The sequence below is a fragment of the Monodelphis domestica genome, chromosome 1, assembly GCF_027887165.1.
Source record: "Monodelphis domestica isolate mMonDom1 chromosome 1, mMonDom1.pri, whole genome shotgun sequence".
In the NCBI taxonomy this organism is placed as follows: domain Eukaryota; kingdom Metazoa; phylum Chordata; class Mammalia; order Didelphimorphia; family Didelphidae; genus Monodelphis; species Monodelphis domestica.
Genome location: NC_077227.1, coordinates 347,491,081 through 347,512,676, shown reverse-complemented (window position 1 = coordinate 347,512,676; position 21,596 = coordinate 347,491,081). Strand labels below are relative to the sequence as shown.

Sequence of the window (21,596 nt, the reverse complement as noted above, 5' to 3'; positions counted from 1 at the left end):
CCTCTTCCTCTTCCCCTTTCTTTCTCTTCCCTCCTCACTCTCTCTTTATCCCTTTCTCCCTCTCTCCTCACATCTAATCTGTTGCTAAATCCCCTTATTTCTACCTCCATCTCATCTCTTATATATGCCCTCTTCTGTCTTCTGGCACTGCTACTAGTCTGGTACAGGCTCTTATTCTCTCTCACCTAGATCATAACAATAGCCTGCTGGTAGAACTCCCTACCTCAGGTTTCTCCCCACTCTAGTCCATCCTCCACTTAACTTTCAAATTAATTTTCCAAAAGTCCACATCACTGTCCTCACCACACACACCTTCCTGCCTGCATTCAATATATCCCAGGAACTCCCCATTTTCGGATTAAATATAAAATCTTTCATTTATTTTTTAAAGCCCTTCCTCCTACCTTTCCAGTCTTTTCATTATATCTTGCTCCCTTTTGCATACTCTGCAATCTGGTGATACTGGCTTTCTTGCTCTTCCCCAGCCATTATGCTTCCTTTCCCAATCCCATGCCTGGAATTCTCTTCCTCCTCATCTATATTTCCTAACTTCTCTGACTCCTTTCAAGTCCAAGGTAAATGCTACTTTCTAGGGGCAGTTAGTTGGTATAGTAATAGAATGCCAGGCCTGGAGTCACAAGGACCTGGGTTCAGATCTGACCTCAGATACTTCGTAGATCTGTGACCTTGGACAAGTCAGTTAACCTCTATTGCCTAGCCCTTACCATTCTCCTGCCTTGGAATTCTAAGCTGGAAGTTAAGTGGTTTTTGTTTTGCTTTGTTTTTAATGCTACTTTCTGCAGGAAATCTTTCCTGATGCCCCTTAATACAAATGTCTTCCTTTTGAGATTATCTCCACTTTTTCCTGTCTATATCTTGCTTGTGCATAGTTCATTGCATATTGTCGCCCCCATTCGACCATCAGTTCCTTGAAAACAGGAACTGTTTTTTTGCCTCCCTTTGTATCCCATTGCCTAGCACATAGTAGACACTTCATAAATGCTTATCTACTTGACTTGACCCTCAAAGGGTCTCTCTTCAAGGATTTTCTTTAATTCTATGAAATTATGAAGGAAAGTCTGTATGGGGTAGACAGCTGGCAATACAAGTAGATTGAATGCTGGGCCTGGAATAAGGAAAACTTTTGAGTCTGTTCAAATCCAGCCTCAGACATTTATTTGCTATGTAAACCTCATCCTCAGTTTTCTCAGCTGTAAAATGGGGATCATAATAACACCTACCTCTCAGAGCTGTTGTGAGGCTCAAATGGGATGATATTTGTAAAACACTTAGCCCAGTGTCTGACATAGAGTAAATACTTAATAAATACTTGTCTCTTTCCCTTTCCCCCATCACAGCTATTTACAATTTACTAAGCCTTTATATTGTCTTAGCAACAGAGGTGCCCACTAGCTTTTAAAGCAGTCCATTCTACTTTTTAAAAGTTCGAATTATTTTTAAAAGTTTCCTGTTTCAAGTTTAAATTTGACTCTAGCTTTCTCCCTTTGCTCCTACTTCCCTTCCCTGGGGTTATGGATAAGTAACCACAGTGCAGAAGTCCCACAACACTGCTGGAGGATTGCCAGAGAATGACTCCTTTGGCCACAGAGCCATGAAACCACACCCCAATTCTGAGGAAGACCCTAAGGATCCACACTGAGCTACAAGTGTCTTGGAGGGAGAAAGGAAAGAGAAGAGGCTCCTAAATTTGGAGCTGGAAAGGGCTTAGAAGAAAATCAAGTTCAATTCCCATCTTTCTCTTGTTACAGATGAGGACACTAGAGCCTAAGAAGTTTTAGTGTCTTGCCCCGGTCACACTCTTCCAGTCGCTGCTTCTGATTCAAGTTGATTCAGCTATTTCTCAAAACATCTCAGTATTTTTTATTTACTGAGCAAAATTCATGTTTTAGCGTGATGGATTAAGAAGAGCCCTGCGGGGGTAGCTAGGTGATTCAAAGAGCCAGGCCTAGAAATGGAAGCTTCTGGGTTCAAATCTGGCTTAGACACTTCCTAGCTGAGTAACTCTAGAGAAGTCACTTAACTCCCATTGAGAAGTCCTTCCTGTTCTTCTTCCTTGGAACCAATATTCTGTATTGATCCTAAGACAGAAGATGAGAGTTTGTTGTCGGGGGGGGGGGGGGGGTTAAGTCCCAGGGTAAAGGAAAATTCTCATGAGACCAGGCCAAGGGATCTTTCTGGAAGAGGTCAGAGGATGTCTAAAAGATGGTTTCTAAAGCCGGACTTAGACTCTTTAGAGAAGTTAGTAGTGGCAAATGGTGACCAGTCGGAACTTTGCTGGGGCTTGACTTCCCATCCCTGCTCTCCAGCCGGGACAAAAAAGGGACAAGTAGAGGACAGGAGAAGGTTGCCACAGCTGAATGGCTTGCTTTTCATATAACCTCCATGGCTGAAGCTGTGCTGATTTCAGAAACAGAATGATAATCTGCTCCATTCCTAACCTCCTTCTCTGTCCATCTTCTTTTTCAGGTTCCTGTGCTGAGACCCATGGACTTGATGGTGGAAGCCACCCCCAGAAGAGTATTTGCCAATGCACATACATATCACATCAACTCCATATCCGTCAACAGTGACTATGAGACCTACATGTCAGCAGATGACCTGAGGATAAACCTATGGAACTTTGAAATAACCAATCAAAGTTTTAGTATCCTTTGTGGATCATTGATCATGGAACCATACACTGTCAGCTGGGGAAGTGTACTTAATGATCATCTAATTTAGCCCCCTTATTTTATTTTATTTTATTTTTAAACCCTTACCTTCCATCTTAGAATCAATATGGTATATTGGTTCTAAGGCAGAAGAGTGGTAAGGGCTAGGCAATGGGAGTCAAGTGACTTGCCCAGGGTCACACACCCAAGAAGTGTCTGTGGCCAAATATGAACCCAGGACCTCCCATCTCTGGGGCTGGCTCTCAATCCACTGAGTCACCCAGCTTCAGCTTCTCCCAACCCCCTTATTTTATAGAGGAGAGAAGGTGGGACTAGAACCTGAGTCTCCTGGCTTCCAGTCCAGTGTTTCTTTCCATTTTTATCATGCAGGTCAAGTTGTTGCCTTTTCAAATCATTATCACTGCACACAGTGAACCTGTGAAATAACTCATAGCCTATAAAGCTAATTACATAAAAGAGTGTGATCAGACCTACAAAGGAGTTTCATTTAATGTCTTTTCAAGAAATTGTTTATAAAAGGCAACTCTTGGTCGGTAATGATACTCACACATACCTCAGAACATTTTGAAATGTCTGTGGTGATGGGGAATCTTTCTAAGGCCACAGAAGGGAAAAACCCAACAATAATAGAAATAAAAGAAAGAAATGAAAACTGAAAAGGGCTGCCTTGGGAAGTGGTGGGTACCTACTTATTATTGACTTTCAAACAGAGGCTGGATGCCTTCTTGTCAGGTCTGTTATAATGGTCTTTCCTTTCAGATCATGGCTTAGACTAAATGGCCCTTCTTACTAAAAAATTCTGTGACTTTGTATAATCTTGTCATTTTGCTAAATTATTTTAACATTAACCAAACACTTTGCCTCGTAACACCCCTGTGAAGTAGGTATCGCATGTCTAACCATACCCATTGGAGTGATGAGGGAGCCCTGCTCAGAATCACCTGGAATGTGCTGTCATGAGCAGTTTGGGCTCAGTAACCCGTGCGTGCATGCATGCAGCCCGTCAGTGTGGCTGCAAACATGGTGCCCATGGGTGGTGTTTCTTCTCCCACTTGCATTCTATTCCAAGAGGCAGATGCCCAAATTCTGCTCATCTGGCTGTCATTCTGTGGTTCTTCTCAGGTGACATGTTTGCTGAATTTTGCCTGCAGGGCTTGGGGTGGGGGGTGGGAGTTTCTTTAGGCGATTTAGGAGACAGATGCCTTGGGGAAAATTTGAAGGAGAAATATTAATAGTGTAATTTGAGTTATATTCTGCAGATGTGTGACAGACTGCCAGGTGCCAGCATACAAATGAGACCATGCCATTCACCCTTAAAGCAGCCATATGTAAAATAATAATTGTAATCATGAGAATAATGATAACTGATATCTATATAGTGCTTTTCAGCCATACTGCCCTAAGCGCTAAGCAGACTTTACAAACTGGGATCACTTTGCCCCTCATCACTGAAATGCCGCCACCTCTGGAGGAGAAAGCAGCCACCATAAGAATAGCCTTATCTTGCAAGGTTTAAATAGTAATGCATTAACTCCTGTTTCTAGAATACCTTAAAAAAAAAACACCCTCTATAGATCAAGAGAAACAATTCAATGGCAAATGAGGAAGACACAATATTGGAATTTTCACCTCTCCCCATTGTTAACCTCTGCTCTGCTGACCTCGAGCATCTGGGGACCCTATTAAATTTACCCATTCGATTCTATCCCAGAAGTCCTAAACCTGTTCTAAGATGCTGAGCATGAGACCCTTGACATTCATTATGGGAGATCGTAGCACTAAAGCTGATCAAAACAATCTCTCAGTGCTCAGTACTGTAAAAATAAAATGGCGAGTGCAAAACTACTTCTTATCTCTAAACTAATACAGCAAGACCCAATTTCTAATATCATCCTTATAGTACTGATCCTGAGCACTCGAGCTATTCATTTTTTCTAGCATCTAAGGTATCCACAGCCTCAGGATATCCAGAGATAAACCTCTCCCCTTAAGAGGTCTTATGGTATTATGGATAACCTCCAAAATTTGCAGTCAAGAAGTCCTAATGATGGAGAAATCCATTTCTTGGGATCTCAGTTTTCTCATCTGTAAAATGAGAATATCATCCTGATTTAAAATCTGGCCTCAGATCCTTGCTGTGTGACCCTGAATAAATCATTTAACCCCAGTTGCCTAGCCCTTACTACTCTTCTGCCTTGGAACTGATATTTGGTATCATTTCTAAGACAGATAGCAAGGGTTTTCTTAAAAATGAGGGTATCATTACCAGTTATGCCTAACTCAAAGGGTGGTTGTGAGGCACTAGTGGAGTCATTACTCCATTATGTACGGCACTCTGTACATATTACATTGTTATATAAAAGTTAGTTATTATTATTTCATTTGGGTAGATAGAATGGTGGGCCTGGCCGTCAAAAAGCCCTGAGTTCAAAAATGACTTCAGGCACTAGCTGCGTGGCCTGAACAAATCAATTAACCTCTCTTTCCCTCAGTTTCCTCATCACTAAATGGGAATAATTTTGAAGATCAAGTGAGATAATAATTGTAAAGCCAAGCACATTGTAAGTACTATATAAATATTAGCTAGTAGTAGTAGTAATAATTTTTTTCTATAAGGAATATAATAAGTAGCACTTTTTTTCATATTTTATAGACTCTTTTAAAGAAAGCCAGTCTTCCCCAAATGTGGAAATTTATCAAGACAGTTAAAATTTGTAAACTTTTCTCTGCTTTTGAGTTGCAGATCTGAGCCAATAAGTTGTCAAGCAGAGATCATTCTTCACCCCAGCTGGATGAAAATAATAGTTTAAGACTAAATCAACAAGAATGAAAATTGATCTGTATTTTGAATACAGGAAATTAATATGTACAGGGGGAAAGCTGTACTAACTTGTTAAAATTTGGTTGGCTTGAAAGAGTCCTTTTCCCATTAGTTAGTTCCTGAAAGGGACTATCATGTGTTAAATAAAGCTAATGTTGTTTTCTTTTACCCAATCAAATCATATTTCTGCTCCATGTCCAGTAAGACATTTGTTAGAATCACTTTCCCAGGCATGAATTGTCCCTTTCTCTCATTTGATCCAAATTGTGATCCATGATAGAAATTAAGGACATTGGGAGCTCAGTGGATTGAGAGTTAGGACTAGAGATGGGAGGTCCTGGGTTCAAATTTGACATGAAATATTTCCTAGCTATGTGACCCTGGGCAAGTCACTTAACCCCCATTGCCTAGCCCTTACCGCTCTTCTGCCTTAGAACCAAAACGTGGAATTAATTCTAAGATGGAAGGTAAGGGTTTAAAAAAAAAAGGAAATTCAGAACATTCCACTTGTGACTTCCTCAAAGTCAAGGTCCCTGGACTGCTTAGGGAATTTACCTGGGATCTGGGACTTGTTAAATCAAGTACGACTGAGCATCTGAAAACATCATGTGTCTCCTTTGCTGTAAGAGTCTCCGCAGATCTTCTTGTACTAAGGGATAGGAACTTCCCATGAGTCATGTATGGGTGAGGAAGGTTTTCATGGGAAGATCTGGGGCCAGCCTTATGCTTCATGTGTCTGTCTGCTGCCTTATTGGTTCCCCTTTCAGGGAATCACCATCTGACTGGCATGCTGTGGAAGTGAGGCATCCCTTGTGATATGTGTATCAGTGAAACAGACAACACTGATATCACTATGGGCAGAAATCATCCACCGTCTCTTAAGAATGGCTTTAGGGGCTTTGTCCCAGGCCCTAGGCTTGACATGCATGGCTGCTGGATGCCCAGCACATCTTCACTTCTGAGGTCAGCTCTGGCATCCTCAATTCTGGCCCATGGCAGGGCTCTGTCTCTCAGGAGTCAGAATTTCTCCTTCCACAAGAAGGGCAACTTTTCTCTTTGTTGCATTTCCATAAAAGTGGGCTAAGTATTTAACCAGGGCTTCTGAGGGGAGGAGGCTTTGATACTGGTGCCATTTCTCAGTGGTGTTCCCTTATATGTTTATCCGACTGAGGATTGGCATTGACACAGTCTGGGCTTGTTGCTGCTTTTCTGTTTAGTAGAATGCCCCAGGCAGGGCTAGCTTGGGGCAAAATGGTGAAGTCAACAGTTTGTCGTCATTGCTCCTCCCCACGTCATTCCTTTTTTCTATCTCCCCCCCCCCTTCCACCTTAAAATCAATACTGTATAATGTGATTCTAAGGCAGAAGAGTAGTAAGGGCTAGGCAAAGGAGATTTAGTGACTTACCCAGGGTCACAGTTAGTAAGTGTTTGAAGTCATATTTGAACCCAGGATCTCCCAGCTGTGGATGACTTTCAATCTACTGAACCACCTAAATGCCTCCACCCCATCTTTTTTTTTTTAATTTTTAAAATTTTAAACCCTTACCTTCCGTCTTGGAGTCAATACTGTGTATTGGCTCCAAGGCAGAAGAGTGGTAAGAGCTAGGCAATGGGGGTCAAGTGACTTGCCCAGGGTCACACAGCTGGGAAGTGTCTGAGGCCACATTTGAACCCAGGACCTCCCATCTCTAGACCTGGCTCTCAACCCACTGAGATACCCAGCTGACCCTCCATCTTTTTTATTTTTTTTTAAGAGTCTTTTCCTTCCTTTCCTTAGTAGCACTTGGGCTATATTCCATCCATAAAGGTACCGCTATTGTTCCACTATCAATTACACAAACTGAAGGTTATCTCTCAGTCTCCCAATCCTCACTGTCAATAACTGGGCCCTTTGAACCAAAAGATCCTTGATTTATTTGTAATAAGTACTTTAAATGAGGAGAGTGAAGTTTGTCTTGGCAGAGATGGTCTCAGAGAATCTTAAATGTTCTCTCAAGAGGGCTTATGAGTCCAAGATACTTGATTTTCCAGGCAGAAAATAAAAGTGGCTTCTTTCCATCTTCAAGATTGGCAGTCTCTCTGAGCTGTGACCTAAAAAGCCACAGCTGTTCTCAGTCTTGGGTATGATCATCAGGTAAATTTGGATTCCTCCCTCCAGATTTAACTGATCCCTCTGCTGCTGATGCGGCCACACAGAATGGAATTCTGCCCAACTCCCCAGCCCTTATTTGGCTTTGGTTGAAGCTTAAAAACAGCATTAAACCCCAAAAAAAGAACTCAGCACCATCAGCAAACTCGGCAGCTATGGGCAGAATCATCAAGATGGAAGTTTTGACAGACTGCCGTCAGTTTCCACATCCAACAAATATCAAGTCCTAATAGTTTATTCCTAAATTAGCTCTTGGAAGTTAGAATTAGAGCCTTTTGAGTTGGTGGTTCTTGCCAGCCATTAGCAGGAAATAGCTTGTTATTTAAACATAAATGTGTTTATTTGAACTTCTGAGTTATTAATAATTAAGTTCAATTCAATAAGTATTTATCAAACAACTATCTAATACCCTACACAAACATTATCTCATTTGACTTTTGCAACAACCCCACAAGAAATACAAAGCAGATACTTGTTTTGTTTTGTCTTGAATATCAGACCTATGATTTCATTGATAAAGGGAACTTCAAATAAGGAGATTTCCCTCTATCAATGTATTCAGTCTTCAACTTAGGGGAGATCTGCCCAGGACACTGAGAGATTACGTGGCTTGCCCAACATCACACACTTGGTTTATGTCAGAGGCCAAACTTGAACCCAAGTCTTCCTGACTCCTCAATGGGTGGAATGGAGAGAAGAAAAATGGCTTGTAGTGAGTGGAATTGAAGCAGAGTCTTGACTTAGTCAGGAATTCTAAAAGACGAACAAGAGGAGGAGAGATTGTGGGCACAGGAGACAGCTGGCACAAAGATATATGCACAAGAGACTGGGGTTTTTTTTCCTCCTTGGGAGAAAAACTTCTATTTTCTTCATTGTGTTGGGTTACTGGGTCTGATTTCTTCATTCTCCAGCCCCAGCCGGTGATATTACTGTCAGAGGGGATCATATGTTCATATTCTTGAGCTTGGCAGGTCTTAGATGAGCAAATGACTTTGGAGATAGTTCCCAGACACCTTGGGCTTTTAGTGTAATTGATGCTAGTTGTTTTTTACTTGTCAGAAGTGTATGTCATGAAAGCACTGGTATTACCTATATATCAGACTATTTATCGCTTCAGGAAGGGAGAGAGAGAGAAAATCGGAATCCTAAAATGCCAGAAAACACTACCAAAAATTGTTCCTACATGTAACTGAAAAATAAAGTGATAAATAATTTTTCAAAAAAAGAAACAAATGCCAAAGAGTAAACTCGAGTTGCCTTCAGTTAGGACTGTAAGCAGTAGCTTAGAAGATAATAATAGCACCCTGTGGTCTCCTCCCCTGTTAGCCTCTTAGCTACTGAGCACAATGCTTCCCCTACCTCTGCTTACTTCATCCCTGCTACAGAAGTCTCCTCAGGCTTCTCACCCCCCTCTGGCTAGTTCTTGCAATTTGTCTCCACTCTGTATTAATAAGGCACATGCTAAAGACTCAGGATTGGGAGTAACAGATCTAGCCTGCCCCAGGGTTAATTTAATAGCAATCTGCTGGCTTTCCATATTGTATATTAGCTGTGAATCTCCCAGCACTGCCTTTACCACTTAGGGCTCTGGGACGACTGGGAAATCTGGATAGAGAGTTACAGAAGATACAGAAGAGAAAATTGACTGTCAAAATATATCATTTCATTTCAGAAGAGAGATGTGGAGCTGTGCACTGTTCATCTTCTCTCCTTTCTTCCAAAATTGAAGGACAAAACTGCATCCACCCAGAGAAAACAGCCTGCTTTAAGGGCAACAACCCACTTTTATTTACCTTCTGGGTGCCGATCCCTGTGCCAGGGCCTGGGAGAACTACATAACTGAGATAAAACAAAGTTGCTACTCTAATCTAGTAGAAGGAATCAGAGGACCTGGATTCAAATCCTGCCTCTGGAGCTAACTGTGTGTCCTTGGACAAGTCACCTAAGCCTCAGCTTCCTCACCTGTAAAATGAAGAAGTTAGACAGCCTGTGAGATATCTTCTGGCTCTAAATCGTTGATAGCATAGGATTCTTTCATACAGAGTTTAAAGTCCAGTAAAATTACTAGTTTAGAAGGGCAACAGTCTAATAGAGTGACTTACTATTTGTATAACCATGGATGAGTACTTTTGACTTCTCCAAATCTCAGTTTTACATTTAAAGTGGTAATAATAATCCCCCTTATGTCCATTAGAACTTGACTCACCAGAGGCTTGTGAAGCTTAGTTGGACTAATATGGTTAAAGTGTTTGGAAAACCTCACATTGGAAGATGAGTTATTATTAGAGGGAGAAGACACAGACACAAGTAACAGTGGTAGACACTGCTGCAAGATAATTGCAATCAGGGTACAAGATAAGAGGCTCTGGGAGGACCAAGAGGGCAGGTCATTACTGACAGAAGGCTCAGAGAAAGTCTCCTTGGAGAAAGTGGCATTTGGATTGGACTTCAGAGGTCCACTTCAGTAATCAGAAAGGAAAGCAAAGGTGTTCCAGGCAGTGGAATAGAGAGGAGGAAGCAAGTGAGTGCCCTGTTTGTTGGGGGCAGAGGCAGAAGGAAAGAGGAGGAGGGGAAAAGTATAAACCCAGGTTTGCTAAAATATATAATATGGCCCGGGGGAGGGGAGGGTGGTTGAGAAAACCTGAAAGGTAAGGTGGCACCAGACTGTGGAATGCTTTGAATGCCAAGCAAAGGAATTTAACCATATTCAGTAACAGCGAGACAGTGAAAAAATTGAGCTGAGAAATCACCTGCCCATAAGGAAAGTTAGTCAGAAGTAGTATGAAGGATGAAGAGAAAGGGCAAAGGTATAATGGAAGCTGAATTAATGAAACATAGGGCGGCTCCATGGCAGAGTAAAAGTAGCTGGAATTTAGTGCTAAACAGAGCTGATGATGAGATAGCTTGTTTCTGATTTTTTTTTTTACCCTGAAAAAGCCATTACTTGAGGAAATAGAAAAGCTGGCTTAAAGAGCTAAATAAATAAAACCTAAAATAATCACTGTATTTTTTCAGTGCCACTAATCATTGTATAAGTCAAAGAGATTTAATGAGGTACCATGTGCCTGTGGAGTCTTTTTTCACTCTCTAACAAGGGCTGAAGTCTCCCCCCTGGGGTGGGGATGGGGGATGCTCAAGTAGAAGATTAACCCACTAGCCTTCAGAGACTAAGGCCACCAGTAAAAATAAATTTGGTGGCTAAACCCTGGTGCCCATTTGGAGATTATTCCAAAAAAGAGCATACCAGTACATCTGGTAAGTGATTTACAAGCATGAGGCAGGGGCTGGCCCTGGACGGGGCTGCCTTAGTTACAAAGGGTTTTCGAGATGGCTGGCTGGACCCCCAAGAAACATCCAGAAGTTGGAGGCAGCTTTTCAAAGGAAAGTCCACAGAGACCATTCACTGGGCGTGTTCTGAGGCAGTAAGAGATAAGGAGAGACGGCCTGCCTGGCTGAATAGAATATTATTGGCTCCCTCACTTTCACAAGTACAGATGTTCATGGTTTATTTTTAGGAAAGAAGAACTGTTGATAAAACATGCTTTCCTCTCCCACACAAAGCTGGGAGGAGACTCATTTTTAGGGAGGCTTGTTTGTGGAGACACAGGTACAAGTCTGGAAACTTGACATCAGATTTTCTTGGGAGAGATATAAAAACTGTACAAAATAATGCAAGTTCTCTGAGGATTGAAGCCATCTTTTTCTCTACATGTCCAATAATTTGTCAGTTCTCTCCTCCTCCAATTGCCATGACTTTACTTGCATACAGACACATGATCTCCATCCTTTCCCTTTCTCATAGAATGTTACATCCTTGTGAGGACAGGAACTATCTCCTTTCTTTCTTTGTATCCTCCCCAAGCATTGGGCCTTACACAAAAAAGTCACTTAATAATTGTGTTAAGTTGAACTAAATTCCATTTGCCTTTACATTATGAAACAAATGGCAGGGATTCGAGTGGTTCAACAAGAGCAAAAGAGTCCATAAACCTATCTTAAAGTGGCTGACTGCCAATGAAATCCTTTCCTATTGCTACTGATCTTTAAAGTAATTTGAATATACACAAGAGAGCAGAGTTAGGTTTCAAAATAAGTGAGCTTTTGTGTTTGAAGTATGGACCAGTTGTGTAACTAACTGCCCTAAGGGGCTGAATTTTTTCATTCTTAAAATGGCAAGTAGTGTTACACATGCAGTTGAGGTATTTCTCTGAGATTAGGGTCACATCCTCTCTCTGGGTCTCAGTTTCTTCATCTCGTAAAACAAGAGGGCTGGGCTTAGTGACATTGGAGTTCTCTTCTAGCCCTAAATCAAGGAATCTATGAGCTTAGAAGAATGAACACTGTATGTTACACTTGAAATACCTTTTGCCAGGGGAAGACAGTTGGCTCAGGGGTTAGAGAGCCAGACTTAGAGATGGGATGTCCTGGGTTCAAATGTGACCTCAGATACATCCTAGCTGTGTAACCCTGGGCAAGTCACTTGACTCCAGTTGCCTAGCCCTTACTGTTCTGCGTTGGGATCTTTTTTTAATATAATTTTAAATAAATTCTTAAATCCTTACATTCTGTCTTGGAATCAATATTGATTTCAATATTGATTCCAAGACAGAAGAGCAATAAGGGCTAGGCAACAGAGGTTAAGGGACTTGCCCAGGATCACACAGTTAGGAAATGTCTGAGGTTAGATTTGAATCTAGGACCTCCTGTCTCTAGGCCTGGCTCTCAATCTACTGAGCCACCTAGCTGCCACCTGGAATCTTATACTTAGTATTGATTCAAAGATGGAAGATATAGGTTTAAAAAGAAAAGACAAAAAAAAAGACTCTTATGACTGGTTGCTTCCTTGATCTGCCTGTGTCAGATATTGTGGACATTAAGCCAGCCAACATGGAAGAGCTCACAGAAGTCATCACGGCGGCAGAATTCCACCCACTCCACTGCAACACCTTTGTCTACAGTAGCAGCAAAGGGACAATCCGACTGTGTGACATGAGGGCATCGGCCCTTTGTGACAGGCACACGAAGTGTGAGTAGTATCCATGAGACGTTCTGCACAGGGGAGGCTGGGGGGTGGGGGTGCAGAGAGGAGGAACAGGGAGGGGTCTAGCTCTAAGAGGAGGATCCCTTCCCCTGGGGAGAAGCTTGGAAAAACCTCCTCTATGTGGTTCCTGTTTTAGATATGTAACGGATGTGTCCAGGCCAATCTAACAGTGTTAAAGGACGAAAAGTCCCTCGTCCTGGATAGGTCTCCTTAGACCCAGTGTGGACATCCCTGATGACAACACATTTGGAATGTTGAATATCTCGCCTTGCTGTAGAGTAAAGCATCCCCACCTCCATAGCCCTGGGAAAATGGAACATGGGCCATTTGTTATAGTCTTATTTTATGTCAGAATTACAGAAGTGTAATTGGCAAGAAAAAAGACAGGAAGGTTTACTGAAGGTGAGGAAGACCTGCACTCATCTAAGTCAGGGAGGGAAGAGCTTTACCAGGCTCTGCTCCTGAGTTGGACTTGTGGACTTGGTTGGCCTTTAAAAAGCAGCTGAAGATGCTTCACACAGTGGGCTCAATGCTTGTTGACTGAGTACTGGCAGAGAGAGCCCGAGCACAGGCAGGGACTGGTGGTTTCATCCTTTAACCTTGTCAGGCTGCTCCTGGCTGCTCCTGGTCACACACCTTTGTCAAGGAAGGCCTCTTCAAGGCCAGATAATCCTTTAGCCTTGCTTAAAAGTTGAGTTGACAAGGCTGCTCCTGGGTAGTGCCTACATAGACAAAACTTCCTCACAAGAAGGGCATTTGGGTGTTTCAGTCTTAAATATTCCTTTAGAGATATTCAAGATGCCTGACATGCCCATTTCTGTTCTGAGCATTCAGAAGGATCCTGAGGGCACATCAGAGATGGTTCCTGTCTTTAAAGCTTTCTTAGACTGGTTTGAGAGCTGAGACACTGCTTTTCCACATCCTGATCAATCTACAAGCATCGATTGAGGGCTTACTCTGTGCCAGGCACTGTGCTAGGGACTAGGGGTCCAAAAAGTGAAACAGGACCTGCCCTCTTGGAGCTTACCATTTAACCAAGTAGAAGTAAAAGAAGAAGTTTTAACAAGTAGAAGACATGTACATATAGAAGTATATAAATTACTAAAACAATAAATATTTCATAGATACAAGATAATTGTTGGAGGAAAGAGCTAGCAAGTAAACCCATCAGAAAAAGTTATTTTATAGAAAATGGCAAATGATCTTTGAAAGAAGCGAAGGATTCTAATGCAGAGGTGAGGTCGGTGGAAAGAGAGAGACAGGCAGACAGACAGAGAGACAGACAGACAGAGAAAGGGACAGAGAGAGAGAAACAGAGAGGAAGAAGAGAGTTAGTTTACATTTCAGGAGGAGAAAGGAAAGATGAAACATAAGCATGGAGGTGATAAGAAAACAATAAAGATAGTATAGAATCAAGTGCCCCAGATCACCTACAAACTTTAAATTCTATGTGCAGTCAGAAAAGGGAGAGATTCTATGGGCTGTAATTCCTGGAAAGGAAACCTTGAGGAAAAGGGTCTTCATGCTGAATTCTAGCATTAATAGACGGTAGCATGATAGCATTTTAGGTGTCATTTTGCACAGATTCTCTCAGGTTTTTTTAAAGGATGAAGGAAGTAGCTTAGGAGAAGTAAGCATGGTCTTTGACCCTCTCTTTCTGATATGGCTACGAGACTGAACAGCAAAGGACCGAGAGACCAGAGAGTGAACTTTTTCATTCCCAGCCCCTTCGTTTTAATTTTTAATCCCAAGTGCCGCACCTGCTGTGATTGAATGGCTGGGTGTAGGGGGCAAAAGGGGGTAAGACCGAGGAACAGAGGAGGAGTGTTACTTTGCTGCTGACTCCTCTTTGGTCATTTGATATAATTGTGATGCTTTGACTTAGTTTTTCCAAATCATCAAGCTTAATCGCTGTCAAGAAAGTAAGACACTGTTGAAGTTGTCTTTACAAAATTCCTAAAAGGGCTGAGAATAGAGGCCAGGACATCAGTCTCTTTGGAACATGAGTGGGGTTAGCTGAGAACTTTGGTTCTCAGTTTTAGATAGGGTTCAGCCTTAGAGTGACCAATTAATCAGCCAACAAGCATTTATCAAGCACTGTCTGTATTCCAGACAATGTTCAAAGTGTTGCTAGGGGCGCAAAGACAAAAACTGAACAGTCTTTGCCCTCAAGAACCTTGGATTCTACCACGAGAGACACTATGTACATATACAATGTGTACAAAATACCAGGTGGCCCAAGAGTCTTAGTACAGTGTTAAACTATTTAAGCAATTAAATCTTCTAACTGTGCCAAGACTTTTGTACCCTGAATATGAAAAACAGCTCATGGACTTTGTGGAAAATGGAAAATAGGCTAATTTATGTCCAAATTGCAGGAGAAGTGTAACTGGCAAGAAAAAAGATAGGATCATATGAAGGTTTATTTAAGGTGAGGAAGACCTACACTCATTTAAGTCAGGGAGGGAAGAGCTAGTGGAAAGTATTAGACTTTACTAGGGTCTGTGGTCTTAGGCTGCCAAGTGGCTCAATGGATAGAGAGCTGGATTCAAATACTTAATTAGCTGCATGATCCTGAGAAAGTCACTTACCTTCTGTTTGCCTTAAGCCACTGGAGAAGGAAATGGCAAACCCCTCTAGCACCTTTGCCAAGAAAACCCCAAATGGGATCACAAAGAATTGGAGATGCTTGAAACAACTGAACAACAGGTGAGAGAAGCACAGTTCTCAAGAGAGGCACAGCAGGCTAGCCAAGCCAACCCCCCAAATTGAGAATAGGATTAAACACATTGCTCAAAGGGTGAAAGACTGAGGCCAGGATGACAAAGGAGGTCAGTGCTGGGGGTGGAGGGAGCAGTATAAAATATGGCATTAAGGATTGGGATAGAGAATGTACTCCACCAAGGGAGGACCACAGAAGTGGGGACACTGCTGCAGAGACTCAGAGGAGACAGACTCACCTCCTCCCCATTGTAGGGTACCTCGAAAAGCAACTTCGTCCCTCCCTTAGCAAACCACAGAATCATCTTCTTCTAGGAAGAGCAACTCTTACAGCTTCTTGGGGTCCCCTAGGACTCCTGAGCCAGGCTTTCAGGTTCAGGGAGGTCCCAAGTATTCCATCAGCCATTGTGGTACAGTGGAAAGTCTATTGATTCTGGAGTCAGAACATCTGGGTTCATATCTGTACTTTGAATTTCCTAGGAATTTAGGCATCTGGATGGAATAATAATGAGAACAATGAACTCCTTGGGAATATCTGACTTTCTGTGAACCCATTTGGGATCTTCTTGGCAAAAATATTGGAGTGATTTGCCAGTTCTTTCTTCAAATCTGAAACTAACAAGGTTAAGTGACTTGCCTAGGGTCACCCAACTAGTAAGTATCTGAGGCCAGATTTGAACTTGGGAAGAGCAGTCTTCTTGACTCTCAGCCTGAAGCCTTGGATCCACCTAGCTGCCTGAGCTGTCCTGAGCTCACATCCTGTCTCGGAAATTTAATAGCTCTGTGACCCTGGACAAACCGTTTAATGTCTCTCTGCCTTTGTTTCCTCATTTGTAAAATAGCACCTATTTCATTCCATTGTCATAGGGATATAATGTATTAATGCACACTGCAATCCTCAAAGCACTTTAAAATGCTAGTTTTATAGTAAGAATTACTATTACTACCTTGTGATGATGGGCAAGCCTCAACTTCCCTTGGCCTCAGTTTTCTCATTTATAGAAGAAGGGAACTGTCCAGCCCCAGCTCTAGGATCCTCTTATATTTATTTATAAATTTTTAAAGTTTTTTTTTTAAACCCTTACCTTGCATCTTAGAATCAATACTGTATATTGGTTCCAAGGCAGAAGAGTGGTAAGGGCTAGGCAATGGGGGTTAAGTGACTTGCCCAGGGTCACACAGCTGGGAAGTGTCTGAGGCCAGATTTGAACCAGGACCTCCTGTCTGGTCCTAACTCTCAATCCACTGAGCCACCCAGCTGCCCCCCATCTCTTTTTCTTCTCTTCTTTCCTTCCCTTCTTAACCTTCTTCCCATATGTGCTGGGAGAATCCTACAAGAGGCCTGAATTCTCTTGAGTGGGGAGTTATGTCCCACCCCTACCTTCAGATAAACACAAGATGAAAATAGGACTTGACTATATGTTATACTTAAAATTGTGCCCATTCTATGGATATTTTTTAAAAGTCAGATGGCTCAGTGGATAGAGATCCAGGCTTGGAAACAGGAGGTCTTGGTCCAAATTTGGCCTCTTTTGGACACTTCCCAGCTGTGTGACCCTGGGCAAGTCACTTGACCCCATTGCCTAGCCCTTACCACTCTTCTGCCTTGGAGCCAATACACAGTATTGATTCCAAGATGGAAGGTGAGGGTTTTTAAAGAGAGAGAGGGAATATTCCTTCATTTCATTCTTACCCCTGGAGCTCAATGATAAGTGTGCAATCACCAGCAGCCACGGGCATCCTTACGCCAAGAGCCTGGGGAGAGGGGAGAATTTTCTTTTTCTCTTTTTTAAATTTTAATTTTCTTTCTTCTTCATCCTTTTGATTCATGTGTCTTCAGCCCCTTCACCGAAGTCTTTTGCTCAGTGAGGAAAGCAGGATTGATTTTATCAGGAACACATTTAGCTCCTGCAAAGCCACCCTGAGCCCCACTGATGGGCTTTTTTGGTCTTAGATATCCTCCTACAGAACTGGAGACCTCACTGCACAAACACCTGGAGGTCCTCCTGGGCACGCACCACCGGCTCACATGGGAGCCTTTCTCATTTGTCATATCAAGATAAATAATTCTATTCCAGGGGCTTGTGACAGCCAAATTTTGTCAGAAGCTGCACTGCAGGAAAGCCTGGAGGTCAGTCAGTTCTCTGTCTTTGGAAGACAAAAATCCCATTCTTTTCAAAGTATTGTTGCTACCTCCTGAAATCCCAGTGAAACGAAGGATCAGCTCAGTTTAGTGAGTACCTAAGCACCATATTACCTCCCAAGCACTGTGGAGGACACACTGCAGTCATGAGCTATGGTCCCAATTCTTGAGCGGGGGCAGCTGGGTGGCCAGGCCTGAAGCCAGTAAAAACTCATCTTCCTGAGTTCAAATCTGGACAACCCTGGACAGTTGTGTGACCCTGGGCAAGTCATTTAACCTTGTTTGCCTCCATTTTCTAATCTATAAAATGAACTGGAGAAGGAAATGGAAAACCTCTTCAATATCTTTGCTATTAAAACCCTAAATAGGGAGCAGCTGGGTGGTTCAGTGGACAGAGAGCCAGGTCTGGAATTGGGAGGTCCTGGGTTCAAATATGACCTCAGAAACTTCCTAGCTATATGATCCCAGCAGGTCACTTAACCCCAGCTGCCTGGCCCTTACTCCTCTTCTGCCTTAGAAATAATATGTAATATTTATTCACATAAGGATTTTTTTTTTAATCCTAAAAAGAGTCATGAAGAATCAGACAGAACTGGAAAAAAAATCTGACCACCAATTGTGGAAGAGCTTGTGCTTAGGGAAGGATATGAATAGGACTTATTTGGGAAATAGGGAGGAGAATGACCCTGAAAACAAAGAAGCACTTATTAACTGTGTAGTCATAGAAAAGTTTTGCCTCAGTTTCTTTGTCCATAATATGGGGATGATAAAAGCATTTGGAAACTGGTAAAAGGAATGAGGAACCAACTCAATTTATTGATCAACTGATCACCAGTTTTACTGAGTACCTTCTGACATGACTGTAGAGGACACCAAAAGAATCATGAGATACAGTCCCAACGGGCAAGGAACTTGGGTTTAAGGATCGAGAATGAGTGTGGCTGATGTGGGGAACAGCAAGGAGAATGTGAAAGGATTTGGCTGTGATGACTTTGCCATGAAAGTCTTTGCTTCTTGGGGCTGGTGTTGGATTTTAGTTATCCAGGAGACAGCAACTGAGCAGCAATTGGCCAAAACTCACGTGTTCTTTTCAAATCCACTCAGTGTGAAAATATTCTCTAGCTGTTTTCATGTAGAGAAGGAAAATGTCCATTATTCCAGGATAGAAAACCCTTTGACAAATCTAGTCATGCCAATGTAGAAACAATCTCAGCATTTTGTGCCCAACCATGGTACTGGCCAGACTTCTAAGGTCAGTCCACATCAATTAATCAATGCCTCTTTAAGGAGTGGGTCATTTCCCCTCCTAGACAATGGATTTGTTAGAGCATAAGAGAACTGCAAAATCACAGACATCTAGAGCTAGAAGAGACTTAGAGATTAGAGTGCAACTCCTTTATTTTATAAGTGAAGAAACTGAGACCTGGAGAGTTGAGGTGACTTGCCCAATGTAACACAGTTAATAAGGGTCAGAGCTAGAATTCGGACTCCATTAATTCAACATCCCAGCACTGCCTGAAAGTACAGGAAGAAATTTTCACAGGATACCCAGGCAGGAGCAGCAGCTTCCTACCCCTCTGGCCCAATCCATCACCACCCATTCCGGTCACTCAATTCTGTCCTCCACCAGGTCAGGACAGGCAATGGCTGTTTGAAATGACCCTACAATGAAACCCAGTTTTCTCTTTCTCCTCATCAACCAGCATTGACATGACACAGGATATTCTCTGGATCTCCAATAAAATCCATTATAAGAAGTTAAAGGTACAGAACCTCCCCTTACTTACAAGTACGTTACTGATTGGGGAAATAGCAAGAATTTCTTGTTTCAGGGGAGTTGAGTTAAGCTCAAAGACTAGAGACCTCTTTTTAAAAATAGATCTTTTTCTGGTGACTAAGATTTTATAAGTGTATATGTGCATGTACACACACATACACACACACACTTACACACACATACAACCCTGGAGAAATTCCAGAGATTTGATACAAAAGATAGAATTAGTTGTCACTCCTCCTCCCTCTCTCCCTCAATTCTCTTAAGACATCCTATTCCCTTCCACATTTAGCCCCTGAAACAATTATCAAAGTAGTTCATACATGGCCAAAGGGGCTGCAGAGTAAAAATGGAAACCTCGCTTCATCCTTCATTTCCATTTTTGATTAATTTAACCTGTTCTCTCAATTAGTCATCCTCGAGAAACTGAACGAGTGCATTTTCATGAAAACAGGAGGCTTATTAATTTTAGAGGCAAGTCTCATCCATTAGGAATTGATGGCTTCCCAGGGTTTTGCCTTCATTCTGACTCTAGGTCTTGGCTGAGAAAGCACTTGGGTGTTGGGTTGGCAATATCACCCAGCCAGGTTCTCAATGGAGCTAAAATGCCAGGGCTCCAGTAGGTGATCTCCAAGGTGTTTTCTGGCCAAGACATTCTGTAATTCTCCAAGCAGAGTTCTGTGTCAGGACCTAAAAACTACCTACTGTATAGGAAATCTAAGCATCTACTTGCCCCATTATCCATGTCCTTTGTGAGTCTTGACTGGTGAGATTTTCCTAGGCATATTGCATAAAGGGATCATTCAGTAGTCAATATTTGTTGAACTGAATATTTGGGACATAAAAAGATTTGATTAAGAAATCCTCTATCTTATTTTAACTCTCTTTATACATAAAAAGAAATGGATATCCAGAGTTTGACTGAATCAAAGTCATACCACTAAACAGTAGAAGAACTTAAGCCTCATAACTTTCATCATCATACCCTTTTCACACTATGCCTCTACTTACCCCGAGTGAGGAAAATGATTCCCAAACAACTGAGTTTCTCTCAGTGGTACCAAATTTAGACAATTCTCATTTTAAAATATTTATTGAGCCTATTCCATGCAAGTCTCTGAGGGGGATATAAAGATAATGAGTAATATAGGGTTCTAAACCGTCAGGCATCCATCCTTGACTCCTCAGAGCCCAGATTAGTTGCCTATGACCCACTATTGCCTAGATTGATCAATTCTCCTATTTTGGTCAGTCTAGATTAACTATATTGATGGAAAGGAATTGCAATGATAACCCAAAAATATAACTAATCAAAAAATCATTAGATTTAAATGTAATATTTCCTTTGGGCATTTTTTTTTCTTTATAGAGACTTTATAGAAACTATGCAATTGTACTAAACTAATATTAAAATTTTCTTTTTAGGGGACAGCTGGGTGGCTAAGTGGATAGAGAGCCAGGCCTAGAGATGGGAGGTCCTAGATTCTGATTTGGCCTCAGACACCTCCTAGCTGTGTGACCCTGGGCAAGTCACTTAACACCCATTGCCTAGCCCTTACCACTCCTCTGCCTTATAGCCAATACACAGTATTTATTCTAAGATGGAAGGTAAGGGTTTAAAAATAAAATAAAATAAATTTACTTTTTATTGCCAAAATCCTACTCTGATTTTCCCTGCCTACTCCTACTCATATTGTGCCATGCAGGCAGAAGACTATGTCAGCAGTATCCAAATTCTGATTAGGTTCTACTGAGCTAGAAAGACCTCAATCAGTTGTTGGGGGTTGGGGGGAGAGTCAGAAACAGTCTGTTTGGCAAGGACCAGCCTTGCTCAGTTCAGGGTGATTAATAACTTTTAACTACAGCAATCCATGAAGAACATCTAAGGCACTGATTTTCTGGGGAACATCCATAACTTTGGAGGTTAAGTAGAGGCAAAAGGTGTAAAGGCTCTATGCTCTCAAAATATGTGGAAAGGTTACAATGTGTGCTAGTCACAGCAGTACCCACCTTGACCAAAATCACAGACCCTTAGAATATTGAAGTAATTACTAACATTAATTTGCATCCTTGGGAGATTTCTGGGTAAACAAAACTGCAGTTTAAACACAGGAATCTACCTCTCCTCATTGCCTACCAATATAGACTACCTCAAAAGGCAAAAAAAACGGAATTCATATGAACAAAGGGACTACACAGTAGGGCTTGGAATTGAAAGTATGTGGAATTTGGGCATTTCCACACTGTAAGG

At 41.9% G+C, this 21,596-nt stretch overlaps 1 protein-coding gene and 1 long non-coding RNA gene across 6 annotated transcripts in view; one reads left to right on the top strand and one right to left on the bottom strand.

Moving 5' to 3' along the window:
* The window catches only part of LOC103094493 (uncharacterized), a 156,658-nt gene that overhangs the window by 62,349 nt on the left and 72,713 nt on the right, over positions 1 to 21,596 (bottom strand). The gene's annotated exons all lie outside the window — the stretch shown is intronic.
* Positions 1 to 21,596, top strand: part of PPP2R2B (protein phosphatase 2 regulatory subunit Bbeta) — a 536,905-nt gene that overhangs the window by 470,631 nt on the left and 44,678 nt on the right. For all 5 annotated transcript variants that reach the window (XM_016426488.2, XM_016426494.2, XM_001369148.4 and 2 more), the window contains 2 exons: positions 2,488 to 2,665; positions 12,525 to 12,689. In XM_016426488.2, the coding sequence (XP_016281974.1) occupies positions 2,488 to 2,665; positions 12,525 to 12,689 (343 nt within the window). The remainder of the gene's footprint in view (positions 1 to 2,487; positions 2,666 to 12,524; positions 12,690 to 21,596) is intronic.